This window comes from Apus apus, chromosome 5 (assembly GCF_020740795.1).
Source record: "Apus apus isolate bApuApu2 chromosome 5, bApuApu2.pri.cur, whole genome shotgun sequence".
NCBI classification, from domain to species: domain Eukaryota; kingdom Metazoa; phylum Chordata; class Aves; order Apodiformes; family Apodidae; genus Apus; species Apus apus.
In genome coordinates, this window is record NC_067286.1 from 8932642 (window position 1) to 8948922 (window position 16281).

The 16281-nt window shown below is 37.9% G+C and overlaps 1 protein-coding gene across 4 annotated transcripts in view; it reads left to right on the forward strand.

Moving 5' to 3' along the window:
• The window catches only part of SYT9 (synaptotagmin 9), a 67556-nt gene that overhangs the window by 36080 nt on the left and 15195 nt on the right, over positions 1-16281 (forward strand). For all 4 annotated transcript variants that reach the window (XM_051622216.1, XM_051622214.1, XM_051622215.1 and 1 more), the window contains exon 3: positions 1182-1728. In XM_051622216.1, coding sequence (XP_051478176.1) covers positions 1182-1728 — 547 coding nt within the window. The remainder of the gene's footprint in view (positions 1-1181; positions 1729-16281) is intronic.

Consider the following 16281-nt stretch of genomic DNA (forward strand, 5'->3'; position numbering starts at 1 on the left):
GAAGGGTTGAGCAATAATACTATTTTTTTGTGTGACACAATGATATTTTATCATGGAAATGACTAATGTGTAGCTATAAAATTATGTCTTTGATATGCAACAAGAGAAAAAATTAGGGTAGTGTGTAAGAGGCTGTTCCTGTTTTAAGCATGCATAAACATATTTACAAGCAATGAATGAACAATGATAGCAGAGGAACTATTGCTGATTACATTCAACATAAATAGCTTTGGAATAATCCCATGCTGGCATTTTCCATGTGCTGCCTTCTACATTCAACCACAGCTCATGGTACTCCAGTACACTGAATGATAGTTGCATATATATATAGGACAAGAAGTGGAATCCGACTCGTACAAGATTAGGATTTTACCTAATCCAACTTTAAGATCCCAGTACCCCAACAGGGTTTGCAAATTTGATTTCTGTTATCATCTCGTGAAGTGGAAAATTCAGTCACAATAACTGAGTGACTCTGGGTAATAAATTTCACTGGACCGAAGCTAAGAGCAACTTTCTCTCCTCAGAGTAATGAAATTAAAGGAGCTTTTCAGCCAAAGTACCACAAAGCTCATTACGTCAGGTATGAGAAAAAACAAAAAACAATTGGTGGGGCAGTCAACAAACCATTTCAAATGAGAAGAGCTCATTTGTAAATGAAGTACTTGTAGAGATCAACAAGTGATTAAAATGCAGAGATGTCAGAAGCACCCTTCTTTGGCCAGCTTTAACTTAGCAGAAATCAGCAATCCTGCTGCTGTTTACATAATGTAACTTTTTTCATAGGCATGAATCCAGAGGAATCAGTTGAAAATGGTAACTGGTAAGAACAGCACCATTTATTATCATATCACTTTATGCTTGCCAGTGAGGCCGATCCTCTGGATTTGCAGAGGCCACAAATTTGCAGTTGTTACTTTCTTTGGCCAGGTTTGGAGAGTGCATGCCACTAGTTTGAGACACAGGAACAGAAAATCCTGTGGTATGAGCAGTCTAATGCAGAAGGAGAGCTCTCACATTGGGTATCAGGGTATCATTCTGTGTCGCTCTATGAGAGTAAACATCTGGCCCTCCCATACATTACAAAAACATGTCAAATGAGAACAGGATCTTCAGTGTGTGCACACAGATTTGTATCGTCTTCGGCATGTTCTATTTCAATTCTTTCATTTTCACTTAAGGCATAATTCAATCCGAAGACAGCTCAACCTCTCCAACCCCGACTTCAACATCCAGCAGGTTCAGAAGCAGGAGCAACTGACGGGGATTGGCCGCATTAAGCCAGAGCTGTATAAACAAAGATCAGTGGACACAGACGACGGCCGGAGGAGCAACAGCAAGGCATGTGGAAAACTGAACTTCATTCTGAAATATGATTGTGATTTAGAGCAGCTGATAGTGAAGATACACAAGGCCACCAACCTGCCAGCAAAGGACTTCTCTGGAACTTCAGATCCATACGTGAAGATATATCTGCTTCCTGATAGGAAAACAAAACACCAGACTAAAGTGCACAGAAAGACCCTAAATCCAGTATTTGATGAAGTTTTTTTATTTTCTGTCCCATACAATGATCTGAACGCAAGGAAACTGCATTTCTCTGTGTATGACTTTGACAGATTCTCCAGGCATGACTTGATTGGCCAAGTGGTAGTGGATAATTTTTTAGATTTGGCAGATTTTCCCAGGGAATGTAATATTTGGAAGGACATTGAATATGTCACTAATGTAAGTATCATCATTTTTCTTTCTGAGATTTGTTTGTTTCTGATTTTATTTCCTTAATCAGAGTATAAGTTGTCTCATGAATTTATGAAGGAAAATAGCCCCTGTCTTTCTCAAGCTTTGACTTTAATCCAAGGAAACTGACATGACGTTTTCAGTCCTCATTTCTTGTTCTTTGGATATATTAAAAAATGCCTTATGTTGGAGATAGTAGTTTTAGTCATTGCCCTGCTGATAGGGTAGAAAAGCTGCAGAATGTTTTTCTCTTAATCTTACTTAATCTAAAATTTACTTAAGGAAATAGTATTTTTCTTATTTTGCCTGCCTTTCTGTGCCTTGCATGACTTGCCACATAAATGACAACACACTAACAAGCCAAAAAAGCAGATTCAAGATTTCTTATGTAGTCATCTTCAGTCCTTCAGACTATATTCTCATAAAGTGAGATAACACCCCATCTATAATCCAGGGAAACAGAGTTTGGACAATTCTGTTCCATGACAGCAATAAAGCACACTGAATTGGTTTAACTCTTTGTTTGGCATCACTTTGTTACACAGGGAAATGGGAAACATAAAATAAGGCTATATTGCTGTAATCCCAAAGTCTCTGATATCAAATTCTGCACAGTGATCCAATTAGTGATTAGGTGCAAAACAGCAAAAATTGATTTTGAAGAAGAAAGAGCTTTCTTCTCAAAGCATGAGCCAACCTTCTTGTAAGGGTATTAGAAATTAATCATGCACATACTATGGAGAACAGACCTTTACTGAGAATGATACACTACAGAAATTGACAAGGTGAAGCTACTAGTACCAGGAGTCGGAAAAGATTTAATTTGCTTTGTCAAACCCTGCTCAAATGGAATGCACGCTTGCGGGTCAAATAAACCAAACATCATTAACAGTAAGATCAAAGTGTAAGTTTGTTAGGCATCTGTTCAGGAGAGCATTTAAGCATATATTTATCTGAGTGTAAGTAGTCATTGAAAAGTTAAGGGTGTTCCAAAACAAATTCTTTCCTGAAGTCAGACCCTGACCTTGTATCTCCGTGGTCTCGTAGCATGCTGCATTACAGACCAAATGGATTAAATCCACTTTTTTGTTTGGAATTTCTTTCTGGAAATTGATATTGTCCTCGTTTTAAGGTGATCTATCAGTGTTCTTAGTCAGCATTATGTGTCTTTGCACGGGACATTCTGTGCACCCTCTGCACAAACCTCTTCCTCACTAGGATGGAGCTGAGGAACAGGATTAGCGGTTCCCTCACTTGAAGTAACAGGCAGGGACCGACACCCAGGGTCAGAGAAGGAGGAACCTGCCTTTTCTATGAGAAGTTACTGCTCTTCAGCTACAAGGGAAAAGTAAGAATCCAACAGAGCAGGTGACAGTCATTCCAAGTGAAAGCCTTTCTTCATACAGCATTAAGTGTCCCAAGCTCAATGTTTCAGTTCTGCAGTCACCTGGAAGTTGAATGCACACGTACGCTGGAGTTGCTGCATACACACGAGTCTTTTTTCCATGCTTTAACTTAGGCACAAGACTGGCTCTGGTATTTTCTTTTTAATCACTTTCCCTTCCAACTTTCAAAAGCAAGGCAGCACATAGTTCATCTTCAGATTTTCTGTAATCTCTGAAATTACATTCAGGACTGAAACATGAGTCATTTATGAATTCCTACTCATATTCATTCCTTTCTGAAGTGTAGCGCTGTTTATCCAGACAGAACACATGACCTGCCACCTAGGCTTGTCACTGGATTTTCAGCTAACAGAGACCTTTTCAAGGCAAATGACTCATAGGAGACACAATCCAATTTTGGCTATGAGAGTTCTGAGATAACAGTATCAGATAACTGAAAGCGTGGAGTACTCAGCTTACTAATTAACAGTTCGCAAAATTCAAAGGTTAGAACTTACTCCATGAAGTTATGATAAACCCTCTAGGCATCATTTAAGAAACCAAGTTTGAGCACATTTTCATGTCTGGATAGCTTAGATATCTCGCAGACTGACAGCAGAAACCAAAGCCTACAGGCAACTCAGTGAAGCTGTTGAAGTGAATCCTCCCATGGCTGCTCTCCAGATCAGGCCAGCAGTCAGTGTTAGTGAATCCCTGAAATCAATTTTAGCAAAGGTTTCAGCACTGCTTGCCAGTTTATGGTTGCAAACAGGGACTGTGTCAGCTGTTGCAGTTTTCAATCATTGTATCTTTGAATGTCTTGTTTCAAATAGTAAGAAAACAGACAAATGTTGGGCAAACGTACTGAAGGAAATTCACATGATGTAGATCAGCAGTGAGTGCAGCACAGGAGAGATAAACCAGGGTAACCTACTAGAAAAAGGGAAGGTCCACGCAGCTACATGATGAGTTTGTCATACTTCTGAAGAGCACATTCCTTTTAATTCCTTGTGCATCATATTACACTGCATAACCAGCAATCCCCAAAGCCTTTAGTTTATTTCTCCATTTTATGTTCTAATCCAGTTTGACACAGTAATATAAAACAATGTATCAAATCCTTCTCTGCCCAGCAAAACGGCCTACTGAAATGTCAGGTTTACTGCAAACAATGCCATTAAACTGAAATATTATGCCATGTGCTTTCTTCTCTCTTCTAATAACACTGGAAGATATTTTTTTTTTAATCCAAAACCAACAGTTTTGATTCTTTGGCCTGTAACATCTGCTGCCATCCCAGAGTTTGAAGTTATTTCATAGCACAGATGTGTGTCAGCATAAAAAATTTCTACATGCTCAAAAGCAATCTGCCTCCAAACATAAATCTCCAATATCAAAATTATTCTTCTTCTAATCCCACGTCCTGTAACACTGGCACTTTTTCCAACCAGCAAAAAGCAGCAGTGGGCTGCTTAATGGAAGAAATAATTAAATGGATCAACTTCAGATAAACATAAAATGAACTCGATAAGCTTTATGTATATCTACCAGACAGATTACACTGGGTTCTGGCTCATCAAGAAAAAAAGATGCTCTTTATTTTAGGCTGGGTTTCAGTAGGTTGGTATGTTTTCTTTAGTAGCCTCTAAAACATATTCAGGATTTGGTATGTGGGGTTTTTTGTTTGATTTTGTAATGTTCATAGTGTGATGGAAAGTTTCAAAGATAAAAGAATTGTTAATATTTCCTTGATTTCCATCTTCAAACTCAAATGTGATCAGGCAAAAATACATGGCTTTGTCCCAAAGTAGTATAAACAACTACAAAGCTTCCAGATAGTCCATTTCAGATAAAAGAGAACCTTCTCTTTCAGAAAATGCTAAGAATCCACATACATACCTTGCTGTGCACCCAAATGCTAAGAATCCACGTACATACTTTGCTGTGCACCCAGACAGAAAAATCTTTCCTCAAGAATTGTTTGTGAAACATCACCAGGGAGCTACGGGCCACAAAGAAGGATTTCTGTGAACTGGAAATCTAGCTCTGCTTGCTGCTGGTCCTTTGGATTCTCAGAATGCTCAGCTTTTGTCACTTGATAAACAGGTGATCTTTCCAGACAAGAGGTGGGTATTTAGAAGTGGCCTCCACTTAAAGCAGGAGAATAACAGGAGTGAGAAGGAACAGGGGACATTTCCCTTCTTAGCTGGGCCAGCATTTTACAAAATGACTACTCTGTTTAGGATGCAAATTTGTGATTTTTGTCTTACAGTATATGTAGAGATTTTGACACTGATGCTATTTTTTCAGTTGTCAGATACAGTTATACTTGAGATCTAGGCATGGTGCATTGAAAACTGTTCTTTTTCTGAATGTCTAGGCTTATATATACACTTAAATCTTATTCACAACACCCCCTTGGCACCTTTCTCTCATCTTATGCTGATGTTGAACATCCCAAAGTAACCTGTTTTCAGTAATATTTCTACAATAGTCTCTCCTCAAAGGATATTTACAAGATTTGCAGTCATTATGCACCTAATATTTTATGAATTGTAGATACCATATTGACTGCTCCCATTTATCCTCATCTTGTGGTTCCTTTGAGGCTCTTGCTGTATCCACCTCCTGTGCAGGTGTGAAGTAAACTGAAACTCTGATAAAGGTGAAAGCAGTTGGTCAGGTTCAGTGTAGCATCCAGCCCCAAAGTTAAAAAACAATATATCAGGGTCCAAAAGGAGAGTGAAAATACAGAAGAAAAATATTTCTGAAAAAAAGAGAGAAGATATTACAGAAAGAAAACCCTGGGTGATACATATGGAACTGGAGAAGAAACATGTCACAGACTTTAGAGAATGTATATGGTTCACTGAAAATCCAAAATATAGTTATGGAGTGTTCAAACCTAGAAAGAAACAGAAGGTGTGTATCGAGTTGTTTACTTTTACATATGCTAGAAGTTGCAAAGCCAAGAAATTGGTTGCATCCATTTTTAAGAATCTTCAAGCTATTTTATTACATCCGTAGTGATCAAGAATGCAACGCTGTGTCAGAATGCCAAATTCCTTTTGCACAGAAGCAGTAAAAAAATAATATTTTGAAAAAATAGTGACATTAAGTTGCATGTTGGTATACATGCTTTTGTTTTGACAAAGAGATTGTTATAAGTATTTGAAACTCTGTGTTCTAGAAGTGCTAATTGTTCGCTGCTGTTGTTCTCAAGTTTGCCCTAGAAAGACAGATTTCAGAATCTGTATTTTTAGACATTTATGTTTTATAACTGAGCTGCAACTGAAATCATAACATCACCAGAAGGAGGTTTCAAGTTCCCTGCTTCAGAGATACTAATGCCAACCATGGTATGTGTGGAAGATACACATAAAGAGACTAAATTAATTCAAACAGCTGTTTATGGAAAACGTAATACAAGTCTAAAATTTTGAAATCTGACCAAACTTACCAGATTTTCTGCAGTTCAAACCTGTCGTGTCCTCAAAGTGCAAAATAACTTCCCCAAGGCTTGCACTGCCCAGAACCACTCCTGCTAAGAGGCTGTGAGCACTTTAATGTGTGCCAAATGTACATGCGTAGGTGCAGGTCATAATCCTTAGGGTTTACACCCTCAACACTTGAGGAAAATAAAACTTCCTTCTTTGAAAGAAGTAGGTAAATACTTTCCCTAATTCATGAACAGTGGCATATACTCAGACAAAAAGGATGTGACTTGCTCCAGACATGACACTACTTAACAGCAGAAATGAGACCAAGTCCAGGATCTGCAGATTCCTGGTTCTAGCCTTAATCCACTCTGTGTATCAATGCTTGTCTTCTTTCATATAGTACAGATACTGTAGCTGGCAGTATGTCAACTAAGTCCACCTACTCCAACTTTAAAAAAGGCTTAGCTTCTCAAGATGTTGTAGTCAATATTTTTAAAATTCCTGTTTTGGCAACTTGCTGGGCTTAGAAAAGCAATGGCATTGAGCAAGATCTCAGAAAAGCATTTAAAATGTTCACAATGCTTAACAAAAATTTTTGAGTCAACATTTTGAGACGGAATAGAAGGAAACCAAATCCCTGGCTCTATGTATGACTTCAAACCCAAAGCATCAATGTTAAGTGCCATATCTACTTTTTAGGACTGTAGCATTGTATGGGAAACACTAGTTGATTTTTGTTTTGTAATACAGAAAACACATCTGCTCCATTTCTTGAAACGAGTAGGCTTTGACATCAGTCAAAGTGAGAGTGACAGAGCACTGGAACAGGCTGCCCAGAGAGGTTGTGGAGTCTCCTTCACTGGAGACATTCAAAACCTGCCCGGACAAGTTCCTGTGTGATGTACTCTAGGTGACCCTGCTCTGGCAGGGGGGTTGGACTAGATGATCTTTCGAGGTCCCTTCCAACCCGTAGGATTCTGTGATTCTGTGATTCTGTGATCAGGGAGGCACTCAGTTGCTGATGTGGATGGGTACCTATTTAATTGATTTGCAAAAGCAGGTCTCTCTAGAAGAGATCTATTTGCAAACCCAGGTGTCTTGCCCACATTAAAGCATGCCAAAAGCCTAAGGAGCAACAACAATGATTTCATGCATAGACAAATTGAGGCAGTAAACACAAGAGGTAAGATTCACCTCACTTCAATTGTAGATTTCTTAAAAAAAAAAAAAACCAAAAAACCACAAACCCGGAAGTGCTAAAAAAATACAGACACCATAATTCCCTTCAAGAGGCAGGTCAGTGGATGGTCATCTCCTAAGTCACAAAGATCACTCTTTGTTTCATGATATTTTCTATTCATATTTAATCAAAAGTACAGGAAAAAAATGTCTATGTGTGATGAACCATTTTATAGGCAAAAGATGAAGAAAAGTCAAAGATCTTTAATCCTCCAGATTTCTAAAGATAACCACCATAAGGATGACAAATCAATTAGCCATCAGCATCAGCACAACAGGTATAGTACCTGTTCTCCACATCATACAGTGGAAAATGGCTGCAGCCAGTGTTTTTCCTATGCTTTTACTAACCACGTGTTCAAATGGGTTCATTTTCAGAAGTGGGCTTTTCCATTTGTCTCTTCCTGTTTTCTTTTTTAATCTAATGATTTTCCTAACTACTTTGTTGGATAAGATTTGTCAGAAATGACATATGTTTAAATTATCAGGAGACAGCACTCAGCATGACTAAACGAAGGACAGACACAGTTACATACAGTTACATAGGGTAGAGATAAAATATTGACATGTGTTTTCAGAAATCTTAAAGACAGCAGATGCCTATTTCTGTTTGGAGCAACTAGGTAACTGTGAGAATATTATTCAATAAAACTTGGAAAGGTTCTGAAGTAAAAAAAATATCAAATGCCTTGAAGAGTGATGGTTTGAGATGGAGCTAGGCTGGTCCTGAGTCAGTGGTATGAGCACCCCCAGGCTGGCTCTGAAAAGAATGCTCACTATTCAGTGCAAGTGATTCCTTAACAGCCTTGTAGCTCCAAAGGAACAACCAGTTTACAGAACCCAGGACTGTGGTCGTCAGGGTTTCCAAGTGAGCTTTTTCAGTCTGGATGTCTCTACAAAAAACATTCATACAAGCAAACAAACAATCTAAACAAAAGAAACAAAGTTAATGCAGACAAAAATCCTCCATGTACCAGAAATGGGACCATTTCAGTCAACTAATTTAAAAGAAAAAAAAAAGAATTAAAGTTAGTATTTTGAAAAGACTGAAATTTCAGAATTAGATGTTTTGATTTCTCATTTGGAATGCCCTTCTGTTCCAAGATTTTAAAATATTTTGAAAAGTGAAATATCAACAAAATATCCTGTTTCTTGTAAAAGCAAAATGTTTTGAGTCAAGGGAGGGATATTCTGCTTCAAAATGGAAATAACTCAAAACTCTTTATGAAGTTACAATCCTGATTTCCACACTGGTTCTTCCCCTGCCCATCAATGCTTCATATTCCTGAGCTCTCACTTTTGTATTTGTGTCATATCTGTTTCCCTGGTTCAACAGCCCCAGGACAGCAATAGTGTACGAAGAACATTTTCCTCCACACATTAGCCACATGCTAAAAAGGATTAGACTCAATCCTAAATTCCTGTTTTTCTAGATTAGTGGAAGAGTCTGTATCTATCCCTGTTCTACACATCCCCCTTCTCCTTTCTTCTCAGCCTCCTCTGCCAATTCTTTTTTTCCAGAGATCTCCCTCTAAACAAGGCTCTCGAAGGTAGCCTTGAGTGAAACAGCTCACAGTGACCTGCACACTGCACATAAAGCAAAGCTAAAATGTGATCCCAGTCAGCCAAGCTTGTCCTTCAATTGTACCATTCAAAATTGTTAGAGGGAGCTGCAAACAGGAAAAAAAAAAATAAAAATTGCTCTAGTTTTTTACAATTCACAGGCAGCAATTCCTCAAGCTGAGCAAAGAGCACTCACACAGCATTAGGGCTAAAATAGCTGTATTAAAGGTGATCCTGGCTGTAACCATTCTGCACATAAGATGAGATTAGACTGTGCCATAGCCTTTTTTCTACAGGGTTATATAATTTTCAATTCAAACATGTATTTAGCCAGGCAGTGGAAAAAAAAAAAAAATCACTTCAAACACACATTTAATTATTAAACAGTTTGGGGAATGCTTACCTAGTCTTTTGGTTTTTTAGCAGAGGTCACAGCATTTCAATAACTTATGGATTCATTGACATTTCTGAAAAATCCTACTCTTCAAATCTATTTCCAATATTTGGAGCCAAACTTGAAAGTATTCTTCCTTCTGAACATACTGTGCTTCTGTGAAAAGCCTCAAGCCTTTTTTAGTCTTTAATCCCCACAAGATATCACAGCCATCAGGCATCTTTCTCCACCAAATATTTTAAGAGTTTTACCATTTTCTTCTTTGTATGGTCTGTTTGCCCAGTTCTCATGTAATTTTAAGCAGTGAGTGGACTTATTTGTTACTATGTATTGTATACTTATGTGTACGGTGTGTTCCAAACACTTACCAAGACATACTGGATATTTTTTCAGGGGGTAGCCTGGCTACTTGGGAAGCACCTCCTGCACCCCTTACCTGACAGGCTGGCATTCTAACACTATCTAACATGTGTGCTTGGTTCAATCCAGTCTTGACTTCATCTTTTCCAATACACGTGTCCTAGGTTGTCCCCATTCAAACCCTTTTTAGAGAATGTAACCAGTCTCACACTTTAACCACCCAGCATTCCAGGATCTTCCCAGAGTCCTGTTACAGAGGACAAAACATCTGTACAGAAGGAAGGAATTACTGGACCATAACTGTAGTGCTTGGGAGGGTCGTTTTATGTGTTTACAGGCTAAATTATAGAACTTCCAAAGTCAAGAATAGGCTATACCATTTGCTAAATTACATGAGGGCTCTCTTCAGACCTCCCCACTGTCTTTGTGGAGGGAAAACATTGGAAGTTACAGCTGAGGTTTGAGCTGACTGGAGGAGAGGGACACATTGCAGGAACAATAGGTCCTATAAATATATATCTATAGCTTTTCTAGCTTTTCTCCTAAAAATCTATGAGACTTTTAGCAGCTGATCATGTAGTTTGAAAGAAATAAAAGATGAAACAGCTGAACTGACATAAATGAGAGTAGAAACTTTGAAGGACACGTGTGTTGCTAAGATATGGTTATATGGTCAACAAGTATAATATCAGATATTGTAGAGGCCCTAATAGTTCCTGGGAAGACTCAGAGATGAACATGGTAGGTTTTCTCTCTTCAATCCCCTGCCCTTCAGAGGTTGAGGGTCACTTCTAAGGCTGTGTAGAGAACCTGGCTCTGACTATTGAAGATATGTAGCTATGTATTTCCATTCTTCCACTTTGTAGAAAACAGATTACTTGTCAGCCAAACTGTCTGAGGGAAAAGGGACAGAAAGGCATCATTCTTACATGGCAATTGAGTTGTCTTTCTGAGAGCAAAGCTAAACAAATGATGGCGAGACTGAGGGACCTGTAGCCTGACTAAAAGCTTTTTTATCAAGAGTTATTAGGCCCAAGTTTACTACCTTTTTACGGAATAGACCTGCATTTTAACTCACTATTTTATTTAACTTTTCCTCATGCATATACATTTCTCTAAATATTCAGAAAGATGTATATGTGTCTGGAACAACACATAAAATACAGTGTTCCCTGAAAAAATCCAACAGGCCACTGCAACATCACTGTGCTTACCTGGGTGAGGATTAAATGACAAACACAAGCAAACCTCTGAATTCTGCACAAATACTGAAAGGCAATTTGCAGGGCACACTCAAATTCTAGAATTACAGATGTAACAACTACTGTAGTTAGTCCCACTGAAGTCACTGGAAATATTCACATGGGTAAATGAAGCATCCAATCACTGGCAGTGTCTGAGTCTTCCTGTGGGTCCCTAGCAGAGAATTAGAATGAGTATTTCACACCATGTACGTTGGTGAAATGACAGGCTCAAATGACCAGACAGCATCAGTAATGTTTGTGGGATCATGCCATTTGAGACTTGTAGAGCTGTGTGATTCTGGCATTTCATTGCTTGATTAAACACCTTGCTCTATTTACTCAAGAAAACAGTAGTCACAAGCTAGAGATCACCTTAGTGAGTGCTCTGTCACTCACTACTCCTTCCATCAGACAAACTCAGAATTAAACCTACATAGACCATCTGGAAGAAGATTTCCAACTAGTGATGGCATCTTGCTTGTGATGGGCAGGAAAACAGAAAACAACTGAGAGCTGGAGGTTTTCACAGTTGATGATATGAAGTATTGGGATAAAATTCCCCACTCAGATTTTTGGACTAAATCTGGCATCTTAAAAATAGCAGTTTATCACAACATCAGAAAACATAACCTTGCTTGTCAGGCAACCTATTACTAACAACCACAGCACAAGTGCCTGAAATCCACCACTCCTCCTACCTAACATTTCCTCTTCCATTTCCTGCAGTAAAATTATTTGAAAACAAGCAGTGAAGATTAGCAATATCACGCAATAGTTAATATTTTCTATTAATATAGAAACTGCTAATAAAACACTATGAAACTTAGCACCAGAGAGCAAAAGAACAATTCCCACATTTTAGTTTGTATATTTGATTTCAGAATTCATAGAACTCTATATGTGTTTTCTTTTTATAAGCATGCTGTGGTTTTATAAACATTTTTAAAAGCCAGCTGTAGTTTAATCAACCATCGATCTACATTAGGATATTTCTTCTGAACAACCCAAACAATAGAATAAATTTGTATGCAGTAAAGGAAAACAAAAGTGTGTACAAAAATATGGGAAGAAAACAGCAGACTTTGGTTTTGAGCCCCCTAGAGACTTATTTAAGATCATCAGGAAGAAAGAAATAAATTTAGAATAATGAAAACCTTTCAATGTTTGTACTCCACTGAGCACAGAATCTTACAGTAAATGCTAATCTGTCAATAAGCTTCACTCTGTCAGGACAATAACATTTTATGGAGATAGAAATGAGTAGCAGTCAGGATGAGATCTTGATTCTACTGAAAGTCAGGAGAAGAATTCCCACTGAAGCTCAGATTTCATGCATATCCTCATGCTAGAGTTTGGACATAGTATCTTGTAAACAGTACAAAAAGCCACATGCAATAATGTAAACAAAATCTCCTGAGACGTACATCAGAAAATTTCTATAACAGCAGAACAAGCAAATTACCATCCTTTTATTCCTCTCTGCAAAATAAATACATGACAATGACCTGCTCAGCAAAGATTTAAATCTTCTTCTCCTCCCCTCCCCCAAAACTTGATGGCTATAGTATAAGTGAGCCATCAGTTTTCGTCCTGGAGAAAGCAGATAGAAATCTCTCCATTCCAAATTACCTCTGTTCTACATCCACATCTTGAACTTTTGGCTGGCAGCAGGAGGCCAAATAGAATGAAAACAGAATATTTATTGCTGAATGTTTCTGCAGCGAGCACCCCTGACTCACTCTTTTCAGTAGCTCAGCAGTCTTTCTCATTTGCCAGCTCCTTTTCCAAAATCTTCTCTTTACCCAGTATATAGTGTCAGCATTCTCGGGAAAGCCATGAGAAACATTCCATTCAACACAAAGCTTTTACTATAAAACAGTGTATAACATTTTTCATGTTATCTATAACCACAACATCTTTTTCACCAAAATACTGATTTTTTAAAAAACAAGCCAGTAGATACAGCAGTAGATGCTCATTCTCTTCATCCCCATCCAGCCACTTTCTTGCTCTTCTTAAAACCCATTTATTTCAGGAAACCTTTCTGTGCTAGAGCAGTGCACACAAAAAAAAACATACTCTCTTTCTTTCCATACAATCTTACTCCTAAAGTTATGAGACACTGAGAGATAACTACATTAAATGCTTTCAAAATCACACTTCCTTCCAAAATAGCTGAAGTGCGGCCCTTCTAAGGTGTCAAACTGAGTAGCTAGAATCATTGATCATCCTGAAAGTTACAGAGATCTAAAGTGAACTCACTATTTAGGACAAGCCAACTCACAACTTTTCTTTCACTTCAAAACTATCAGATTATTTAGAATACAGGCAACTAAACAGAAAATTTGAGAAGACACCTAAGTGATCACAAAATATTGTTTACTATGTTACAGGCTTTCTAAAAATGCAACTTTTTTTCCTACCTGTAAGGTAGTATGAACAAAATAGCACTAGTTGTTCTGAAGATGAACATAACCAGATGAATGTCTGGGCAGCTCTCCCAGACTCACCTCACACAAATGCACATGATGCCATCAGGAAGAGAGTAAAACAAGCCACAGAAAAAAGTCCTTTTCCTCTTAAGACACATTTCACATGTAGCACATGTAAAATAAAACAAGTTAGAAGAAAAGTACTCTATGAGGAGGAAGTTCTGTTGTCTCACTTTTATGGACTTAAAGCACTAAAGCACTTCTATATTTAGTACTCTCGTTATCTCACATCTTACACTACCCTCTGTGTATTCTTTAACAGAGAAAGCATGCTCACTAAAGTGCTCCTAAAATTGCCCACAGTACAAGTCTAAATATAATGGGGAGGCACGAGCATATCTGATAGGGAACAAGTATTACAGAAAAAGAACTGTTATCACACTTTACACCATCACATTTCCCCTGCTCATGCTGCTGACACCTGAATGATACACTTGATTTCAGAGTCTGCATTTTCTAAAACAGATTGCTATCTTCTTACTTACCCATCCTTCAGCTTCCTTGCAGTCTTCAGTTTTATTTTATAGCTGTTCTTTCTGTACAGATTGAAAGTAGAGACAGTATTGGATTGGTAAACTGCCTGACAGCTTCAGGATTAAAATACAGTGTTTATTTACAAGGTAGGTGATAGAAAGCATGAATTCTGCATAGCCAGTGTCCTAATGGCCATAGTCCAGAATTGTCTCCAAATAAAAGAGGCTAGCTGGATTTACACAAGCTTTTGGGCAGCATCAGCAGCAAGGATACTGAGAAATACTCAGTTCCTAACACATTCCTGGCATTGCCTGAGAGAAGCGGTAAAAGTAACCCCTTGTTGCTAGATCACCACAGATTCCAGGGCATTGCTTCAGGAGGTCAGCCAGAGAGGTTTGCCCAGAAAGGATTTGATACCAACAGCATCTCAGGATGTTACACAGTTGGCAAATTTTACATAGCAGGCTGTTACACAATTGTCAGCAGCGTCTCTGGGAGGAAACAGAAAAGCCTCCCTTCTCTCCCATCTTTCCCCCTCACCTCGAAAAAATACCCACCAAACCCCCAACTTCTCTCCTGATTCAAATGTGAAGTTCTGTTTCTTTTGTTTGTAGCACAGTTTGAGAAGGAAAGGAGAAAAGCAGCCCTCTTTTTCACACTTCTAGGATGATGCTATCTTGTTATCATTAATTTTATTGTCATTCTCATTCTTCTTTTCCCCCTCTATTATTTTAATTCCTTTTGTATTTGAAAACCAGAGAGATTCTATGGTATAAAATGAAACGATTATGGAGTGTGGAAGATGTGGGGGTTTTGTCTGTTTTAACATATTTAATACATGTGCTTTGTGGCATCCAAGATTGTATTCTTCCATTTAACTTGCAATTAAAATGGAATTGCTGTGCAAGGACAATCAAAGCAGTACAACTGCACACCTTTTTACCCAATTCATTAGTAGAATATGGCTAGCAAGGAAGTAATCCCTTTACCTTGGCTGCTTTTCTTTGAAATTGTCAGTGATTTTATTTTCTTTATGACCCATTTAAATAAATTACTAAGAAGTAAATTAAACTTCTATGGAAATCGCTTTACTGTTGTTAAAAGTGGGTAATTTATACAGAGAATGTCATTAGTAAAATGCATGTTGCAAAATTTAGTTGTGCTTTCAGTCTAATAGAAGGTTACATGGAATGCTCTCAGACATGTTTTTAAGCCATAATGATCCCTTTTCAGCATTTCTCTTATATTAATACTTTCTGTGGATAGTGCATTTGAGTCTCGCAGGGCACCAGTGCTTATACAGGTGACAGATCACAAGGCAACTTCTTGTATTTTAGTTACACCACTTAATAGCAATCAAGTCAATTTCAAAAGTAACAGGATTTCAACATGAGGAACCTCTAGAAAAAAAAAAGAAAAAAAGCACTACTTTTTACCAGAAAAAAAACTATGAAGTATTTTCAGTGGTTCCTGATCTGAGAGGTTGCATGACACATCATGACAGAATTCTGTCTAGAGAAACAAAACACATGGAGAAAATTCAGCAGAAAGTTACTCGGTCCTTGGGTTTAAACTCACAAGGAAATCCAGGAAAGGTACCCCTTTGGAAGAAAAAATAACTTTCCTCTAAATCAGGATGAAGAAAATCTGTGTAACTCATAGAAAAAAAATGGGGTAAATAAGTTCATAAAACTATGCATCTCTCCCCGCCTATTAACTGGGTCCCAAGCTTAAAGGGAGCTACACATAGCAAATAGTACTTTTTAAAAGTCTGCCTTGGATATATCTTATATAATAAATAATTCTTTTATTACTTTTTAGTGGGATGAGAAGCGAAAAAGGATCAAAAAGAGAGTGTGAGAGGAATTTCATTGAACTTGGATTTGATATCCAGATATCACACAAATTTTTGAATTGTTAATCTTCACTAACAGGTCTTTTAGTTATCTC